This window comes from Neovison vison, chromosome 2 (assembly GCF_020171115.1).
Source record: "Neovison vison isolate M4711 chromosome 2, ASM_NN_V1, whole genome shotgun sequence".
Taxonomy (NCBI): domain Eukaryota; kingdom Metazoa; phylum Chordata; class Mammalia; order Carnivora; family Mustelidae; genus Neogale; species Neogale vison.
In genome coordinates, this window is record NC_058092.1 from 154860674 (window position 1) to 154880096 (window position 19423).

General features: G+C 46.2%; 1 protein-coding gene across 1 annotated transcript in view; it reads right to left on the minus strand.

Annotated features, from left to right (window-relative positions):
• Positions 1-19423, minus strand: part of DISC1 (DISC1 scaffold protein) — a 312576-nt gene that overhangs the window by 222790 nt on the left and 70363 nt on the right. Inside the window, exon 5 of the mRNA XM_044236813.1 lies at positions 18677-18912. Coding sequence (XP_044092748.1) covers positions 18677-18912 — 236 coding nt within the window. The remainder of the gene's footprint in view (positions 1-18676; positions 18913-19423) is intronic.

Sequence of the window (19423 nt, forward strand, 5' to 3'; positions counted from 1 at the left end):
CTAGTTCGGGCGTTAACAATGAAGAGGGACGGACGGTGCGTCCACTTACTGCCCCGGAAAATTCAGCGGACCAAACGGCGGTGCCTTTAACTCATGCTCCATAGGTCGAGAACCAGCCTCCCAGGGGCGGACACAATTCACTGGTCTTGGCCGGGCTCTGGTCCTGATCCAGAAAGAAAACGAGTCTCCTCTCCAATATCCATGTTAGAGCAGGGAAGCAGTGATGCAGATAATTGAATGCATTGTTTCACATTTGATTTGATTTATATTTAATTTATTTAATGTATGCGGTATTACTTTTTGCAGTAGATTTACCTTCTTAATTGTGTTTTGCTCAGGCTAATATTAACATTAGTTGCATCCCTGGGGTATACACGGAATGAAAGCAATGGGGGGCAGAAAAATATGAATAATGTTCATAGTAGGCTAGTGGTTTTCAAGCTATTTTTAGCAGCACAACTCTTCCGGACAAGTTTCACATACAACTGCAACCCCATATATAAAATCCATGACAAGGGGTCCACTCTGACGGAGGGTGGGTGTCCGGCGTGGGGTTCCAGTGATGTCACACTGAGCCCACACACTTAGTACCCCACCACCACCCTATGGCCCATGAACCAGAATTCCAGGAGCAGAAATTCAAATTGAAAACCACAGAATTAGGTAAGTTAAATGTTTATTAAAAAAGAGAGAGAGAGAGAAAAGAGCTACATGCACTTCAATGATAAAACTAGTCCCCGTGTTTCTTTTAGGCTTGTGTATTATTGATGATAAATGGGACCTGTCTCCTCGAATCGAATACACCGACGCTGGAAAGCACATACACGGTCTCCACAGATAATAATTTAACAAACAGATCAGCCCTAATTTACTCAAACTGAGTATTCTTGTGCAAAGTGGCCATCCTAGGAATCGCAGTGTAAAACATTTATTGAGCACTTACTGTGTACCAAATCTCTTCTATATTCCTAATGGACGTGAGCATGTGGTAGTCTCACAACTCTGTGAGGTAGGTACTGGCATATCTACATTTTCAGACGTGAAAACTCAGTCAATGACAGGTTTAAGTAATTGCCCCAGGGTTACGCAGCTGGTAATGGGGTAAATGAGGACCCAGGCGGTCCTGCTGTCCGTTTTCCTAACCACTCACCGGTACTGCCTCTCCTGGTGGCTTTGTCCTTATTCAAAGCATGCTCTCCCTGTCCAGCCTGCCTTCTAGAATCCCATTTTAGTATTATGTTAAATGTACAGTGCAATCACTATCAGTATCTGTGAATGTCCACTATTCCTTACTCACAAACTGGTGTTTAAATCATACAACCGACATGTACCTTCAACAAACGAAACCTTAGGAAAACCAAGACCACTGACCAGCCCAGAAAGCACATCAGGGGCAGGGGGGGCCTGGCGCTGGTGGGCGCAAAAGGACTTGAGGGCAAAGGAGTCACCTCTGAGTTGATTGTGTCCCTCTCCCCTGGATTCATGACATTGGTGTCCCGATCGTGGGACCTTATTTGGCTACAGAGTCTTTCCCGAGCCGATCAGGTTATAAAGCAAAGGCACGGTGGGGAACCCTAATCCGACATGGCTGGTGTCCTTATGGAAAAGGAAAATCCGGATACAGACCCACGCACACACCGAGGGAAGACCATGTGAGGACCTCCCCTGTGAGGACACGGGGGCAGACAGCCCTCACTAAGCCTAGGAGAGGGGCTCCGGAGGAGCTAAAGCTGTCAGCGCCACCTTGCTCTTGGACGTCTAGCTTCCAGAATGTGAGCAGCAGATTTCTGTTCCTGAAGCTGCCCGGCCGGCGGTACCTTGTTACACTGCCCAGTGACCCAACCCGTGGGGGGAACGTCTCAATTTTCAACTGAAACTAACATGCGATTAATTATATGTGCTATTACGATCCTACATACTGGTACTCCATGGTCCAACCCTCCCCCCCAAAAAAGTCACTTCTCCATAGCAGCAGGCGGACAAAGGACAACGCGCGGCTCCTTTGTTCACTTCAGACTCACAGACGGGGTCCGTGTGCAACCCACCCACGCGGCCGATGGAGAGGCTACCACGGACATGTGCAGAATGGCGAACGCTCTTACTGGTAGCGTGGGGGCTGTGGATTCGAGGGACGGCTCTAAGAAAAGTTCGCATAAGGTGGGGTGGCTCAGTCCATTAAGCATCCAATTCAGGATTTTGGCACAGGTCGTGAGATCTCAGGTTTTGAGATTGAGCCCCGCGTCAGGCTCCATGCTCAGCGCGGAGGCTGCTTGAGAATCTCTCCCCCTCCCTCTGCCACCCCGCCCCCGTCAGCTCGCACTCTGTAAGTAAATTAAATAAATAAATAAAATCCCTTAAAAAAAAAGTTTACATGAGAATGTCTTTGATTTAAAAAACGAAATGAGTATGGGACCCCTGGTTTCGTATAGGAGCTCACAGAGGCCCAAGCTTCAGGTTAGGAACAAGAAGGGCTCTCTTCGGTAATATTTGCTTCTTGTCTTCTTCCTAAAGAATACAGTAGCCCCTGCCTCATTTGTGGTTCACTTTCCATGGTTCCATGGTGTCAGTTACCCGCAGTCAACCAGTCTGGAAGCAGATGATGTCCCGAGCTGTCATCAGAAAGTCAGTTGTCGCCTAACGCTACGTCATATGCCTCCGTCATTCAGCTCACTTCATCTCCTCCCATGGGCGTTCATCCTCTCACATTGCCCCAAGAAGGGTGAGCGTGGTACCATGAGATTTTTTGAGAGAGAGACCACATTCATGTAACCTTTATTATAATACGTTGTTATAATCATTCTATCTTATCATTAGTTATTGTTGCTAATCTCTTATTGTGCCTAATTCCTAACTCAAACTTTATCATAAGTGTATTTAGGGAAGAGCACAGTATAGGTGAGGCTTGGTACTTACTCCCTGTGGTCTCAGGTGTCCATTGCCAGTCTTGGAACATTCCCAATGGATAAGAGGGACCTGCTTTAGGTGAAGCATGGTGGACAATTCCCCCCTCTATCGGAGGCACGCTCAAACCACAGGATGGTGGGAGGCACCGTCCCTGTCCCCACCTCCCATGACTGTCCCAGCACCAGTGAAAATTAAAGGCCATGACTGCTCTTCACCATCTTGCTATAGGTGGAGCTTTAGATGAGGAAGAAGAGATTAAAAACTTGGAGTCTACTCAGTAAGATCTCCACTCCTCTTCCTAAGTCCCATCTCTTAGAACTCTGGCTCTCTTTGACACCTCTTTTGGCTGGTTTCTCTTCATAGACTCTATATTGGCTGAACTGTATTCCCCCAAAGTTTGTCCTAACCACCCCACGCTCTGCATCTCAGAATGTGACTGATTTGCAAATAGGGTCATTGCAAATGTAGTTAGTTAGGAAGAACCTATAAAGGTGGGCCCTACTCCAACATAACTGGTGTCTTTATAAAAAGGAAAATTTTGATTCAGAAACACACATAAAAGGAGGGAGACAGTGGGAAGAGACACAGGGAGAAGATTGTCACCTATAAGGCAAGGAGAAAGACTTGGAACAGATCATTTCCTTCAAGGTCCTCAGAGGGGTCAGTCCTGCCCATACCTTGATCTTGGACACCTAAACATAACAAATGTCTGTATTTAAGCCACCCATCCACAGTACCTCGCTATGGCAGCCCTAACAAACTAATGCAGACTGCATCGGGAGGGAGATGTGTGGAGAGCCAGAAGGTCAGAAGTAAGGACCAGGACTAATCAAAGGGCAGCCACAGGTATCCACCTGGAGCCTGTCTCCAGCCAGTGCAAATGAATCCTCACTGCTGCCAAAGCCAAGGCCACAGGGTCACTCTGTAAGATTCAGAGTGACAGTGCTTAGAGTATCTTGCTCATCTTCCTCAATGACCTACCACTGCATTCGGTATCTATTTATTTGAAGACCCCTACACCCCAGTCAAATAGCAACCAACCACTAGTCGTTCCCTATTTCTCCAGACTCAGAGAAGCATAACTCAAAATCTTCATAAGAAACTTGACTCTGTACCCTCTCTTAGTAATTCTTTCAATAGTTCCCATCGGCCCAGGGCCCTCTGATGATCCTCTCTACGCTTGGAGTGAAGCATCCACCGGGCCAAAGATGCATGCCCATCCCTATCTGGACCAGACTGCCTTCCCAAAGAGACAAGACACTGCTTCTGGACAGGGCTCCTCTCCGGGTGTTCCTCTCCAGGGTGGAGCTCCCTGTAGTGGACATACCTGCAGGCCCGAGTACTGGTCAAACAGTAGCTAACTGAAGGTATGGATATTTCTTGGACATGCAGGCCAGGTGTCTGGCCATAAGAATCCCAGGGGAGGAAGGACAGATGCCAGGGTGGGAAGACAAGGTCAGGCAGAGATTCCTCTTCCTTTGGGCCACAGATGTCAGGTGGGCCTGAGCTGACTCCTTTGTGTTCATGTCCTAGAGAAACTCTCTCCCACTTTATGTGGTCTTCCTTTGTTCTTTATGCTTCCTTCTGCCACTACCACTCTTGGTGCCAGCCCTGGCCCAGCAGATTAGTCCACACCCAGGATGCCAACCTCACACCTTCCCCAAAGATGAGCCTTTGAAGAAGAAACTGAGTCCTTGCTCTCATCTAATCTTTGCTGAACACAAGAATATTAATGACTCTAAAATTCCACCACCCCAACAACTGTCTGCAAGACTCTAAAGAAGTCACTTCTCTCTGGAGAAGAGACTTTCCAGACCCACAAAGTGAGGCAGTTGAGCCAAGTTATTTCTAAGAAAATTAACAATCCTACCATCCAAAGTTCTTTTACTATTCTGCCACTAGAGATTCTCTTACCAATATTATTTTATCTGCAGAGAGCTAGAGAGGCTAAAAGACACAGAGACACATAGATTATATAAAGTGCCAGGTGATGTTGGTGATAGAGGCAGAAATAGAGCCCAGAAATCTGTCATTTTTCTAAGCGAGGCACAATTTTTAAGCCCTCAGAACAGAGTTGTGCCGAAAGTCTGCTGTCTGTTGGCAGCTGCCTGTCCATCTCCTGCCTGTGTACATGTGGCCTGATGCTCAAGTCCCATTTTAGCAAAAAGCTCCGGAAAAGGAGGAATATCAATTTCATCTTCAAACAGTCTTCTCCCTGCTCCTCTGTCTCTCTCCCCATTTGTAGTTCCATCACATGTCTTGTTTAGTAAAAATAAGTTTAAGAATGAGAGATTGCCGGGGCACTGGGGTGGCTCAGTGGGTTAAAGCCTCTGCCTTCAGCTCAGGTCATGATCCCAGGGTTCTGGGATTGAGCCCTGCATTGGGCTCTCTGCTCAGTAGGGACCCTGCTTCTCCTCTCTCTGCTTGCCTCTCTGCCTAGTTGGGATCTCCGTGTGTCAAGTAAATAAATAAAAAATCTTGCAAATTTTTTGATTATTTGCTCCAGCTCTTTGAAGAATACCGGTGGAATTTTGATCGGAATGGCATTAAAAGTATAGACTGCTCTAGGCAGTATAGACATTTTAACAATGTTTATTCTTCCGATCCAAGAGCATGGAATGGTCTTCCATCTTCAATTTCTTTCATGAGTGTTCTGTAGTTCCTCAAGTACAGATCCTTTACCTCTTTGGTTAGGTTTATTCCCAGGTATCTTATGGTTCTTGGTGCTATAGTAAATGGAATCGATTCTCTAATTTCCCTTTCTGTATTTTCATTGTTAGTGTATAAGAAAGCCACTGATTTCTGCATATTGACTTTGTATCCTGCCACATTGCTGAATTGCTGTATGAGTTCTAGTAGTTTGGGGGTGGAGTCTTTTGGGTTTTCCATATAAAGAATCATGTTATCTGCGAAGAGAGAGAGTTTGACTTCTTCATTGCCAATTTGGATACCTTTTATTTCTCTTTGTTGTCTGATTGCTGTTGCTAGGACTTCTAATACTATGTTGAACAAGAGTGGTGAAAGTGGGCATCCTTGTCTTGTTCCTGATCTCAACGGGAAGGCTGCAAGCTTTTTCCCATTGAGGATGATATTTGCTGTGGGTCTTTCATAGATAGATTTGATGAGGTTCAGGAATGTTCCCTCTATCCCTATACTTTGAAGCGTTTTAATCAGGAACAGATGCTGGATTTTGTCAAATGCTTTTTCTGCATCAATTGAGAGGACCATGTGGTTCTTCTCTCTTCTCTCATTAATTTGTTCTATCACATTGATTGATTTGCGAATGTTGAACCATCCTTGTAGCCCAGGGATGAATCCCACCTGATCATGGTGGATAATCTTTTTAATGTGCTGTTGGATCCCATTTGCTAGGATCTTGTTGAGAATCATAGCATCCATATTCATCAGTGATATTGGTCTGAAATTCTCCTTTTTGGTAGGGTCTTTGCCTGGTTTGGGGATCAGGGTAATGCTGGCTTCAAAGAAAGAGTCTGGAAGTTTTCCTTCTGCTTCAATTTTTTGAAACAGCTTCAGGAGAATAGGTGTTATTTCTTCTTTGAAAGTTTGGTAGAATTCCCCAGGGAATGCATCAGGTCCTGGGCTCTTGTTTTTTGGGAGGTTTTTGATCACTGCTTCAATCTCGTTATTAGATATCAGTCTATTCAGGTTGTCGATTTCTTCCTGGTTCAATTTTGGTATTTTATAGTTTTCCAGGAATGCATCCATTTCATCTAGGTTGCTAAGCTTATTGGCATATAACTGTTGATAATAACTTCTGATGATTGTTTCTACTTCCTTGGTGTTAGTTGTGATCTCTCCCTTTTCATTCATAATTTTATGAATTTGGGCTTTCTCTCTTTTCTTTTGGATTAGTGTGGCCAATGGTTTATCGATCTTATTGATTCTTTCAAAAAACCAGCTTCTAGTTTCATTGATACGTTCTACTGTATCTCTGGTTTCTACCTCATTGATCTCAGCTCTAATCTTGATGATTTCCCTTCTTATGTGTGGAGTTGGTTTGATTTGTTGTTGATTCTCCAGTTCTTTAAGGTGTAGAGAAAGCTGGTGTATTCTGGATTTTTCAATTTTTTTGAGGGAGGCTTGGATGGCTATGTATTTCCCCCTTAGGACCGCCTTTGCTGTATCCCATAGGTTTTGGACAGAAGTGTCTTCATTCTCATTGGTTTCCATGAATTGTTTCAGTTCTTCTTTGATCTCCTGGTTGATCCAAGCATTCTTAAGCAAAGTGGTCTTTAGCTTCCAGGTGTTTGAGTTCCTTCTGAACTTTTCCTTGTGATTGAGCTCCAGTTTCAAAGCATTGTGATCTGAGAATATGCAGGGAATCAGAAGAGACCCTGAATCGCTAAAGAAATGCTGAAAAACAAAAATAAAGCTGGGGGCATCACGTTACCTGATTTCAAGCTTTATTACAAAGCTGTGATCACCAAGACAGCATGGTACTGGCATAAAAACAGACACATAGACCAGTGGAACAGAGTAGAGAGTCCAGATAAGGACCCTCAACTCTATGGTCAATTAATCTTTGACAAAACAGGAAAAAATATACAGTGGAAAAAAGACAGTCTCTTCAATAAATGGTGCTGGGAAAACTGGACAGCTATAAGTAGAAGAATGAAACTCGACCATTCTCTTACACCGTACACAAAGATAAACTCAAAATGGATAAAAGACCTCAACGTGAGACAGGAATCCATCAGAATGCTAGAGGAGAACATAGACAGTAATCTCTTCGATATCAGCCACAGCAACTTTTTTCAAGATATGTCTCCAAAGGCAAAGGAAACAAAAGCGAAAATAAACTTTTGGGACTTCATCAAAATCAAAAGCTTCTGCACAGCAAAGGAAACAGTCAAAAAAAACAAAGAGGCAACCCCCGGAATGGGAGAAGATATTTGCAAATGACAGTACAGACAAAAGGTTGATATCCAGGATCTATAATGAACTCCTCAAACTCAACCCACATGAAACAGGCAAACATATCAAAAAATGGGCAGAAGATATGAACAGACACTTCTCCAATCAAGACATACAAATGGCTATCAGACACATGAAAAAATGTTCATCATCACTAGCCCTCAGGGAGATTCAAATTAAAACCACATTGAGATATCACCTTACACCCGTTAGAATGGCCAAAATTAACAAGACAGGAAACAACATGTGTTGGAGAGGATGTGGAGAAAGGGGAACCCTCTTACACTGTTGGTGGGAATGCTAGTTGGTGCAGCCTCTTTGGAGAACAGTGTGGAGATTCCTCAAGAAATTAAAAATAGAGCTTCCCTATGACCCTGCAATTGCACTGCTGGGTATTTACCCCAAAGATACAGATGTAGTGAAAAGAAGGGCCATCTGTACCCCAATGTTTATAGCAGCAATGGCCACGGTCACCAAACTATGGAAAGAACCAAGATGCCCTTCAACGGATGAATGGATAAGGAAGATGTGGTCCATATACACTATGGAGTATTATGCCTCCATCAAAAAGGACGAATACCCAACTTTTGTAGCAACATGGACGGGACTGGAAGAGATTATGCTGAGTGAAATAAGCAAGCAGAGAGAGTCAATTATCATATGGTCTCACTTATTTGTGGAGCATAACAAATACCATGGAGGACAAGGGGTGTTAGAGAGGAGAATGGAGTTGGGAGAAATTGGAAGGGGAGGTGAACCATGAGAGACTATGGACTCTGAAAAACAATCTGAGGGGTTTGAAGTGGCAGGGGGGTGGGAGGTTGGGGCACCAGGTGGTGGGTATTATGGAGGGCACAGATTGCATGGAGCACTGGGTGTGGTGAAAAAATAATGAATACTGCTTTTCTAAAAATAAATAAATTATTTTATTTTAAAAAAATTAAAAATCTTAAAAAAAAAAAGAATGAGAGATTGCCATTGAATCAAGTTAGAAAGGACATAAAGGGCAAAATGACAGCCACCCTGGAACAGGTATTATTTGGCTCTTGAATTAAAAAAAAAATACAGGAATCTGTTGACATTAACAACCTTGCCAATTACTGCTTAGTCCTTTAACCTTTGGTCAAGGCAAGTGGTTAAGAAAATGACAGCAAAAGTGAAATAAGTCAATCGGAGAAAGATAATAATCATACGATCTCTCTGATATGAGGAATTTGAGAGGCAGGGCAGGGGTTTGTGGGGGGCAGGCAGGGAAAAAAGTGAAACAAGATGGGATCAGGAGGAAGACAAACCACAAGAGACTCTTAATCTCAGGAAAGAAATTGAGGGCTACTGGAGGATTGGGGGGAGGGATGGGGTGGCTGGGTGATGGACACTGGGGAAGGTATGTGCTATGGTGAGTGCTGTGAACTGTATAAGACTGATAATTCACAGAACTGTACCCCCGAAGCACATAATACATTATATGTTAATAAAAATGACAGCAGGGGCGCCTGGGTGGCTCAGTGGGTTAAGCCTCTGCCTTCGGCTCGGGTCATGATCTCAGGGTCCTGGGATCGAGTCCCGCATTGGGCTCTCTGCTCAGTGGGGAGCCTGTTCCTCTCTCTCTCTCTCTCTCTCTCTCTGCCTGCTTCTCTGCCCACTTGTGATCTCTGTCTGTCAAATAAATAAATAAAATCTTTTTTTAAAATGACAGCAAAAATAGCTTCAGGAAATGCAGGATTTTATCTACTTCACCTTTTTCCTTCTTTGGGCCCTTCTTGGCTCACAGATGATAATGTCACATGCCACCAGTAAGACGTGCATGAGGCACAGACAACAAAAATGCCAAGAATGCCTCCAGACTTCAGATGATCTCAAGGAGACACGACAGGACACAAAGACTCATTGGGGCAAGCCATTCTATATGGCTGGAAAAGCTCTCGAGCTGACTACCTGAGACATTGGCTCTTGGGGAAGCCTGCATAATGCAATGGGGGAGATTCGTACCAAGAGCCCAGAGCCCTGGCACCCCGTGGCCATCCCTGCCGTGAGCATGATGCGGTGTCTGCTCATGTAACCGACACTCGTATTCATCCCGGGGATCTTGACTGGAATGATGTATAAAAAGGCTTTTAATAAAGCATTCACACAAATAAACATGACTGTATCAGAATGAGAAAGTAGTTTTGAGTAATCTGACAGAAACGAAGCACATGGGTTTTTAACTAGGGTAAATATAGGTGATGTTTCCCTCTCTGCCCCAAGCCGAAAAGATTAAATGAAAGAAATAAGGGAAAATAGGCCAGAGAAATACTCAGACTTTCAGCCCTTTGATTCATTCTCTGGATATGGATGGATCGAATTAGTGACTCATCTCCTTACTGAGGCTTTCTCTGAATTTCAGGGATCCTGTCTGAACTCTGACTAAAATACTACACTCAGCTACTCCAGAGTTTGGTGGTGAAGTCCCACTCCTCCAACTAACTCAGCAGACTGTGATTGAGATGTCACACTCTGTAAGACTACAAATTCCTCTTAATAAAATACACCTACAGGGCGCCTGGGTGGCTCAGTGGGTTAAAGCCTCTGCCTTTGGCTCGGGTTATGATCTCAGGGTCCTGGGATCGAGCCCTGCATGGGGCTCTCGGCTCAGCGGGGAGCCTGCTTCCCCTTCTCTCTCTCTCTGCCTGCCTCTCTGCCTACTTGTGATCTCTGTCTGTCAAATAAATAAATAAAATCTTAAAAATAAAATACATCTCTGTGGCTTGTATAAGTACTTCCACAGGGGATAGCAGAAAGAGAACAAGTGAGAGTGTGTGAGGATTTCCAGCTTCCTAGGAAAGACGTCCTGTAGTCGGGGCACTGATGTGGGAATGTGGGTAGAGGGAGTGAGTTCTAGTACTGAATGGACTGGATTTGCAGTCTTCCAAATTTGATAGGGATCAGACAGAGCACACGTGCACACACAAGCACACCATCGTCCCGCTGTCTCTTGCCAGTTCCCACCCCCCACTGGGAGAATGCCTGACATCACACAGTCATACCTTGCCTCTGAGGCTAGTTCTATTAAGAATCACAGCTTTATTTTCAACTGACTAACTTGGCATTTGGCTTGCCCAAATATTCCAAGTGTTAATTCCAGCAGACATCTCCGCGTCTCTCAAACCGTCTTACTCCACATTCTAACTGTAATTCCTATGCCAGAAGCAGTCAACTTGCAAGCGTTTGTCCATAAGGGATTTTAAGCTGCCCAATGAAGAGGAAATGAAGTAAGAGTCACCAATATCCACAGTCTCACGTTCAGATCGTAAGTACTCTGCTCTCCACCCCTTCCTCACAAGTCATTCAGGGATACGTATCCACATACAATGGGGAAACAAATTCCTGGCCTCTTCTTTTTCAAAGACTGGTACCCAAGTGGGCTCCACATGTTCAACTACTATCATAACCCAGATGTATTTAAACATTGAAAAGAATTTCAACTCTGGGCTATAGAGCTTTTCTCCAGCACACTCCCATGAGTCTAATCCTTAAAACCCTACAATTTAATCCGAGGGGAAAATGAGGCTGCCTCTAGGTTTACTCTATTAAGTGATCCAAAGGCAATTTCAGATTTCCATGTCAATCACTAATTCTATTTTAATAATAAGTAATGTCCCGCTGTCCCAGAATATTTTAAAGAACTGCCCTGAACTGCTTGCATTTCCTCTTAATAATCCAATATTTTTTAAATGTATGTTGTTTTCCTAAATGTATAAACATGTATACTTTCCATAACTATGAGGTTTGCCCAAAAGGTTGTACTTTCTGATTTGGGTCTATGATGCTTTTCTGAGTCATCTTCAATTATTTATTATCTGCCTAAGAACAAGTACAGCAAAACCTACACAAACAGTTTAAACTTTACATTTCTCTCAGGCTCTTTCAAAACCTGCTGACAAAGCAACAGTTCAGTAGGATTCTTGAAACTGGAGAATATTATATATTGCATTTCCTAAAATGCTTCAGTGAGTAAACTAAAGATTTACACATTTTGCTGGAGAAAGACTGCAAAAATAGACCAAAGCTGAACAAAATGAATGAACAGCGGGGGGGGGGGGTGTCTAGTTGTCTACACAAGTAACTGAATAAAAAAATCAAACACCAACATCAGTACAACTCAAAGAGGAAGCTGAAGAAATCTGCCCAAAAGGGTGTACAAAATAGCAATGATATGTCAGCCAAGATGAACAAACTAAGAAAAATGTCCCCAGTGTATACGGCACAGCACCCTCCCCAGCCCCGCAAGCATCTACGGAAACCTGAAGGTTCTGGCTCAGGTCATCCCAGCAGCCTAGGAATCAGCACAAGATGATTAATTATCACCCCTTAGCGGTGTGGGATGGAAGTGTTCTTAACTAACTAAATTCCCACTGAGCAATGAACTGGCATTTCCAGCCTGGGGACAGTCCCTGCAGTCACTTGAAAAGGTTCTGTCTGAGCAGAACTGAATTACCTTTCCCTGGAGGAGCTCTCAGCCTCTGGCTCAAGGTCTGGAGAACAGCCTAGTGGTGTCCAATGAACACTGAGGATTTCGAGCCGGGAATAGGGACACACAACCTACAAACAGGGAAATGTTCTTGGAACCCGTCAGGGATAAGAGAATTTAGTGACAAGGAATAGAAGAATGTAGAAGATACTCAAATGATGTAGCACTGAGGTACGCAACAGTTCTCAAAGTGATAATTATGGACAATAAAAAATTGAAATTGACTAGAGGAACAACTTTTAAAATAAGCCACATGCGTTCACGGGTGCCGAGAGATTGCCCACAGCCGCAGTCTTAGAGGAGCTGGCTGCAATCAGTCTAAGATGATTATGTCCCATCGTGAAGAAAGCCTGGGGCTCTAGCTGAAAACAGTTCATCTGATCCCTAAATTAAAAAAGAAGAATGGGTGAGTCTACAATTTACAAGTCTTCCAAGAAGAACCTACCTGAACGATCACAGACCCAAGTTGGAAACTCCTTGAAGGAAACAAAACACAGAGAATTTGTAGAATTTGTAAATTTGTAAACTCAATCTAGCACAAAATGACATTTTTTTTTTTTCTAAATCGGGAAGGAAGAGGAGAGTCCTTCATTAGCACTGCCTCACTGAGAAAAGACAGGACTTGAACGTCGTGTCCCGCGGATGGTCACAGTTTGCCCAGAGACCTCAGCTGGGGAACACATCTGGTGGCTATCAGGAACGGAATGACTGTGTTTTCAAGCAATGTCTTTTAACTGATTTCACAAAATCTGAAAGTGCAAAGTGTTCCAGATCTGGAAGGAACCTTCAACATCGTCTGACCCAACGTTTGTTTTATAAACCAGATTTCCAGTCCCCATAACGCCAGGCCTGGCTTTCTTGCCATCTCCCCTTCCTCCTACATCCTTTCTTCAGAACTCCCCTGGCACACCTGTCTGACCCGAAGCAGCTGGCTGCCTGGGTGTAGAGACCTGTTGGCTCTGAGCCCTGTCAGGTGACCCCAGGGGATCTGTGGGGCACAGAGACAACCATTGCTGACCTAGAATGACACCCATTCTCTTCTGCTTGGACCCAAAGACCCCTGCCCTGACTAGAGGGACTTCTTTCCATTCCCTGCCGGGGCATTGAGTTTGAAGCCCTGGTCTCTCCTGGGCTGTCAGCCTTAACCATCTCTCCCCCTGCACGGACACCCCGAGATCAAAAATTAGCCAAAGATGTCAGAACATTGTTGCTGTGTGACTTGGGGCCCTCAGCAGCCTCATCTGCAAAATGGGCATAAAACCAATATGCTGTCCAGGATAACTCATAGGATTATAGTGAGCAAAATTTAGCATTTAAACAACAGGAAGGTTAAAATTAATATGTGGTTTTTAATACAAATCTCAGTAAGAAAGCAAGCCAGGATCAACGTGAGACTTGGGAGACGCACCTGCAGAGCGGTGCCCAGGACCGTGGACAGGCCTAACAAGGGGCTCTGCCTAATAACACGGCTGCGGGCACACATAGGCCTGCGCCCGGGGACACACAGCTGCCTCTCTGCACAGACTGTGAGGGTCACCCTGGATGTGGGGGCCCGTACCCCAATGCAGACCTCGCTGCGTTCATTCACGGTGCCCCCTCACTCCGTAAGATACGGATCTGAGGGCAGAGTGGGAATACTGATTTTGCTCCAGTCAATGGTGAACTTTTGATTATTTCACCTCTGTCTTGAAGGGAGCCGTGGTATCAGCCTGGGCTGCTCCCTGTGGGCTGAAGACACTTGTGACGGGCACGGCTGAGCTCCTGAACAGTCCTTTGCCCTCCCCGGGGTGCCACCAGCCATACGCAGTGGGGAGCAAGGAGCAGCCCCGGCTGGCTGCCCGTGCTGCTCGGTCGTGCTGAGAGCAGTCCCGGACGCGGCCACCACGGTGCTGCCAGCCTCCTTGGAACCTTGGGTCGGTTCCACAGTTTGTGCCAACAGTTTGTAAAGCAATGTGGCACGTCCCTTCCAAATGCACAACAAGAAACAATTCATCAGTGAGCTGCCAGTGCACATTTCCCGTGAGGCATGAAAGATTCCAGGAGCTGAGGGATGCCGAGGTCAACCACAGGCTAATAGTACGAGCCCGTCACCGGCGTCTGAAGAATGTTACGGAGGACCGTCGCAGCGCCCATCTCTGTTGTTAGGACCGGAATTACACCCGTCTCACTTCACAGTTGGCCATGTGCTGCTGGACAGGGTTCAGCCCCGCTAGCCCCTGGTGTGCAGAGGCCGGGGAAGCCGAGCCAACGGCACTGGAGAGGGACGAGCTGCGAGTCACACCCTCCTTGATTGATGACATGTAGATGGAAACTCACACCCCACAAGCAGGGATGTGGCCCAAAGAAAACCCCAGAACCCGTCACACCCTTCCTCTCTGTGTCCCATCCTTCCCCACCCCTCACACCCAGTCCTATTATCAGAGCGGAGTCAGTATGGGATGGAACGAGGAGCCTGGGTTAATGCGGAGGGAGGATCACACTCACTGGATAAGAGCATCCGTCCAGACCTCTCCCATTATGAGAAAAAATTGTGAGAGGAAACAAAGAGTTCCTTTTAAGGCTGAAGGATTGGAATCCCACGGATAAAGGAAATTCGAACCAACACATCTTTCCAGTGGCCCCTGTCCTTTCTACGTCCCTGCCCTGTCAGCTCCCACACTGTGGAGTTCCAAAAATGGTCTCTTGGTCATTGGAAGAAAACAATGTTGGCTCTATCAAGGGCAGCTAGGAGATCTCTGAACAGGAAGCTCTTCGTTCCATCCTACTAAGATAATTGATCCAAAACAGACACCAGAAAATTCAAACTGCTGCTTTGGTTTCTACTATCATGTCCAAATAAAAAGCCATTGGCTCTCTCCAGCCCAGCGTACCACCTCGGACCTCTAGCCGCTCTCCAACACCCACCAGATGATTCCCAGCGAGCTACGGTCAGAAATGATGGCTCTACGTAAGCACAGAAAGTCTCCACCAGTGATCCGCTGAGAGGTGCCGAGTGCTATTAGGAAGTTCCTTTTCAAACTGAATAGTTTATCCAGGGAAAGAGGCATATCCTTCCCTATCAACATGCACACTACCAAGTTGAGTAAATCAGAAACACCTTCTCCCGAGACAGCACCCTGAGCTTAGAGCTGGTCTCTAGGAAGAATCTTTATGGGTGACGATGATAATAATCGTGATGCTGAGTGGTCTGTTTTCCACATATCTGTAACAACACGGGTCTCTACAACCTCTCTTCATACGGCTTCCAGATTTGCCAATTTCATTATTTGTCAGGATCTCTCCACCCGGCCTAAGAAGAAACCATTCTCGCAAACAACAAAGACGTTTGTCAGCAAAGCTATTCACACATATAAGATCCAGTCTTCTGGCTGGGGCACCTCTGAGATAGTCCCCCAAGTCAGCAGCTTCTAAAAGAAAAACTGGCATCGCATAGGAAAAACTCAGTTAATGCACAATTAATTAAAAGCCCTAGACCAAGCAATCTCTGACCCATCAAGCCCCAGGACTCCACATTGGTTCTTTCAAACCCTCTATTTCTGGGAGTCCATGCTGCAGCCCATCAGCTTGGAAAAGGTGTGTCTTCCTTCTTAAACGGGAAGCCCACATAATAATAGTGATTTTTCCGGCTCATATTTCTGGTCAGGAACAGCATGCAGCTTTATCTCCCTAGGGTAGAAGAAAGGCAGCGGAGCTATCAAAACCTGCACCTGCACACCCCAAACTTCCCCAAAGCTGGGAGGGGCCTGCCTGCATCCCTGAGAGTAAATAAAGGAGATGCCAAAGGCCACCTGTTGCAGGGTCACTCAGACTGTGAGATGCCCCAGTGTGGTGACTCTCCGTGCTGTTAGTGCTCTGCTCATCCTCACATCCGCAGCTGAGAACATCGGTGGGATAAGACTAGAGGTGAGAGGATGCAAGTTCAAGGGCCCTGCCCCCTCAGCCTACCACACCGCAGAGAGATCCTTGTTTCAGCCTAAGAGAAAAACTTCCTTGGATCTCCCGAAAGAAACTACCTTTTGTGGGTTCAGACCCAAAGGCAGCTGTGGATGCATACGAGAAGGCCTCTTCATAGCTGCTTCACCAGGAAACCCTCCTGAGTTTTTGTCTCCTCATCTGTAAAATGCGGACTAGGAGACCGGCCTGCCTGCCGCCCTGGGCTGCTCCGAATGCCACAAGCTGGCCTGTGAGAAAGCCTGGCTTCTCCGTAGAGCCCAGGGCACACCTGCAGGGGTACTGCCCACGAATTCAGTTCAAAACCCCAAGGCTTTGTGAAACACTACAGTGGATTCTAAGTTAAGCATGACCTAGCTTTTCCCCCAGCAAAGAGCCGTCACCTGGAGCGAGAGACGAGAGGCGTGTAACAGATCTCTGTGTGGTGAAAAGAAGAAGGAAAAAGAAGCAGGACACATCTGGATGGCAGGATGAAAAAGGGATCGTTTTAAGCCTCAAATGTAAATACATGTATCTGTAAACATAATAATAAAGTCACGTGTATGTTTCATCTTGGGTATTCCACATCGTATGTATATAAAAATACAATACACATTACACGGGCATGTGTCTAATCCTATGACAAAGTCTGCGAGGCACAGCCACACTTGTACGTGTGGGTACCTGGGTACCTGGGTACGAGGGTGCGTGGGCACACATACAGCTGTAGAACGACTTCCATGGGCCAGCTCAGGATGCAGGAGTGGGAAGGAGCCTCAGAGGCAGATGCAATAGTATAAGGACATGTCATAAGGCACCACAGGAAAGCACAAGTCGTATCCAACGGTCAGTGTCCTCGGCTGAAATCTAACAACAATCCAGATCTCTTCCCCTTCCCCCGGGCATGAACCATGGGATTAGATCGAGGTCAGGGCTGGGAGGGGCATGGGAGGAAGTCCTAAGCATCTCCTTAGCCCAGCCTCCAACCGTGGCTTGCTTTCTGTGGCTGGATAGGATGTGCTACGTGGCTAAGAGGACATATTCACTCAGTGGTCTAAGACACATCGGGACAGGCAGTCTGAAGGCCTCAGGAGACTGGAATCCCATGAGAAAAATGACAGGCAGCAAGCAGAGCAAAGTACTTACTACCATCCCGGGATTTATATATATATTGACCATCGGTCCACGAAACAGTCCTATTAGCATCATTCCCTCCCCCACATAATAAGTGGTTCCCAGCTGTTCTGTGGCTGAGCAAATCAGATGGCAGACCACGTCTGCAACCACTGCAGGTGGGAAGTGTTGTGAAGTATTGTCTTTGGCACATAATGAAGGAGAATGTGAATCCCTCCCGCAGTCTGCGTACGACCCGTCTGCGTGTTCTTTCTGTCACTCCACAGCTTTTTAGCTAACGTGCACACACATGTTCTGTCTTTCACCAAAACAGGACCATGATCTCCCAGAGAGCAAGACACAGAAGTGTATCCTGTGGCTATTCCACAACACAGAGCATCGGGAAGCTTCTCACTCCGCAGTAAGTTGATAAGAAACTAGGCTGAGGGGCACCTGGGTGGCTCAGTGGGTTAAGCTGCTGCCTTCGGCTCGGGTCATGATCTCAGGGTCCTGGGATCGAGTCCCGCATCGGGTTCTCTGCTCAGCAGGGAGCCTGTTTCCCTCTCTCTCTCTCTGCCTGCCTCTCCATCTACTTGTGATTTCTCTCTGTCAAATAAATAAATAAAATCTTAAAAAAAAAAAAACTAGGCTGAGAAGTAATGAATGGGCATTTAAGCATCAATTTTGCCTCTTACTGGGACAGTGGGCAAATTATGAACCTTCTTAAACTTTCTTTTCTTCATCTATAAAATAAATATAAGAGAAGCAACTCATAAGGCTTAGCATAGTGCCTGGCAAAGAGTAAGCACTCAAAAAATGCTCGCTATTCTTCTTAATCGTTCACTCTTCCTGATGGACACACGGTGAGTGACTGAGTATGCCCCCGATGGCTCAGCCCCTCCATCAGCGAGAGGTGGCTCCCCTGTTCCCAGATGGTAGTCCTCAGCAAGGCTGGTGTCAGAAACTCTAGCCAATGGAGCTGCAACAGATCTCAAAGGGAGAGAAGGTGCCCCTGGGAAGGAACTGGAAATGGGGGTGTGCATAGTAGAATGGAGAGGTATACAGGCATTGGGTAGGCTGGGTGGCCAGGATATAATATATCTCCCAACACTCAGGACTGCCCACCCAAGGACAAACATTCTGGCTCAAAATAACGATGGCGCTTCCACTGAGACACCAGAGCCCTGCTGGGAAAATATTTGTGGCCCAGGGACAGCCAGTAACATCAGTCCCGTGAACCGGTCAAAGAGGTGAGCGATCCCAATTCAGTTAGGAAATCAATACCTCGTGAGAGTTTCAGGCGGTTCTGCACGGAGGGGAATCTGGCTGGCGAAGGCCAGCGTGTCCCGCAAGGCCTCGCTGACTTCCCGCAGCTCGCCCGGGGACAGCCCGCACACCAGAGCGGGCAGGTCACAGTCCTCCCATCGGAGGAGAAGCTCCTGCTCTTCTATGTCCCTTCTCAGCTGCTGGTCTTTTGCTTCCAGCACGGACATTCTTGCTTGGAGAGCTTCGATCTCTTTCTGCAGAGAACGGAGAAACCAGGTTACATAAAGGAACCCTCCGCGTGGCAGACGGCTCTGCTGGTAATGAGCCCTTTAAGTGAGAGCCAGCCACGTGCACAAGCGCCGTGAAGTTCCCTTCGGAGGCAGGCAGATTTTTGGAGGTTTGCTGGAGTGGAAAAACCACGCCAGCTTTGTATTTCTGATGAGCTAGCATAAGGAAAAACGTTCCCTCCCAAGTACTAAATAACTATGGGGGGTGAGCCAGGGATCTGACTTGGAAGAACCAAGCAAATACATAAATGACTTACTTCGTTTGCAGGCAGAAGACCTGGAACATAGGGAGAAAACACCCTGTGCTTGGGGTACAAGCCAACCAGGGAACGCAGGTCATGAGCTGACAAAGAAAAGCAAATAATCCTCGGTTGGTCTGTCCCCAAACATGAAAATGCAGTGTGTAGAGAAAGACGAAAATCACAGTTTCCTAAGTCTACAAGATCGAAAGAGCAATGGGACGCGGCAGACAGTGTCG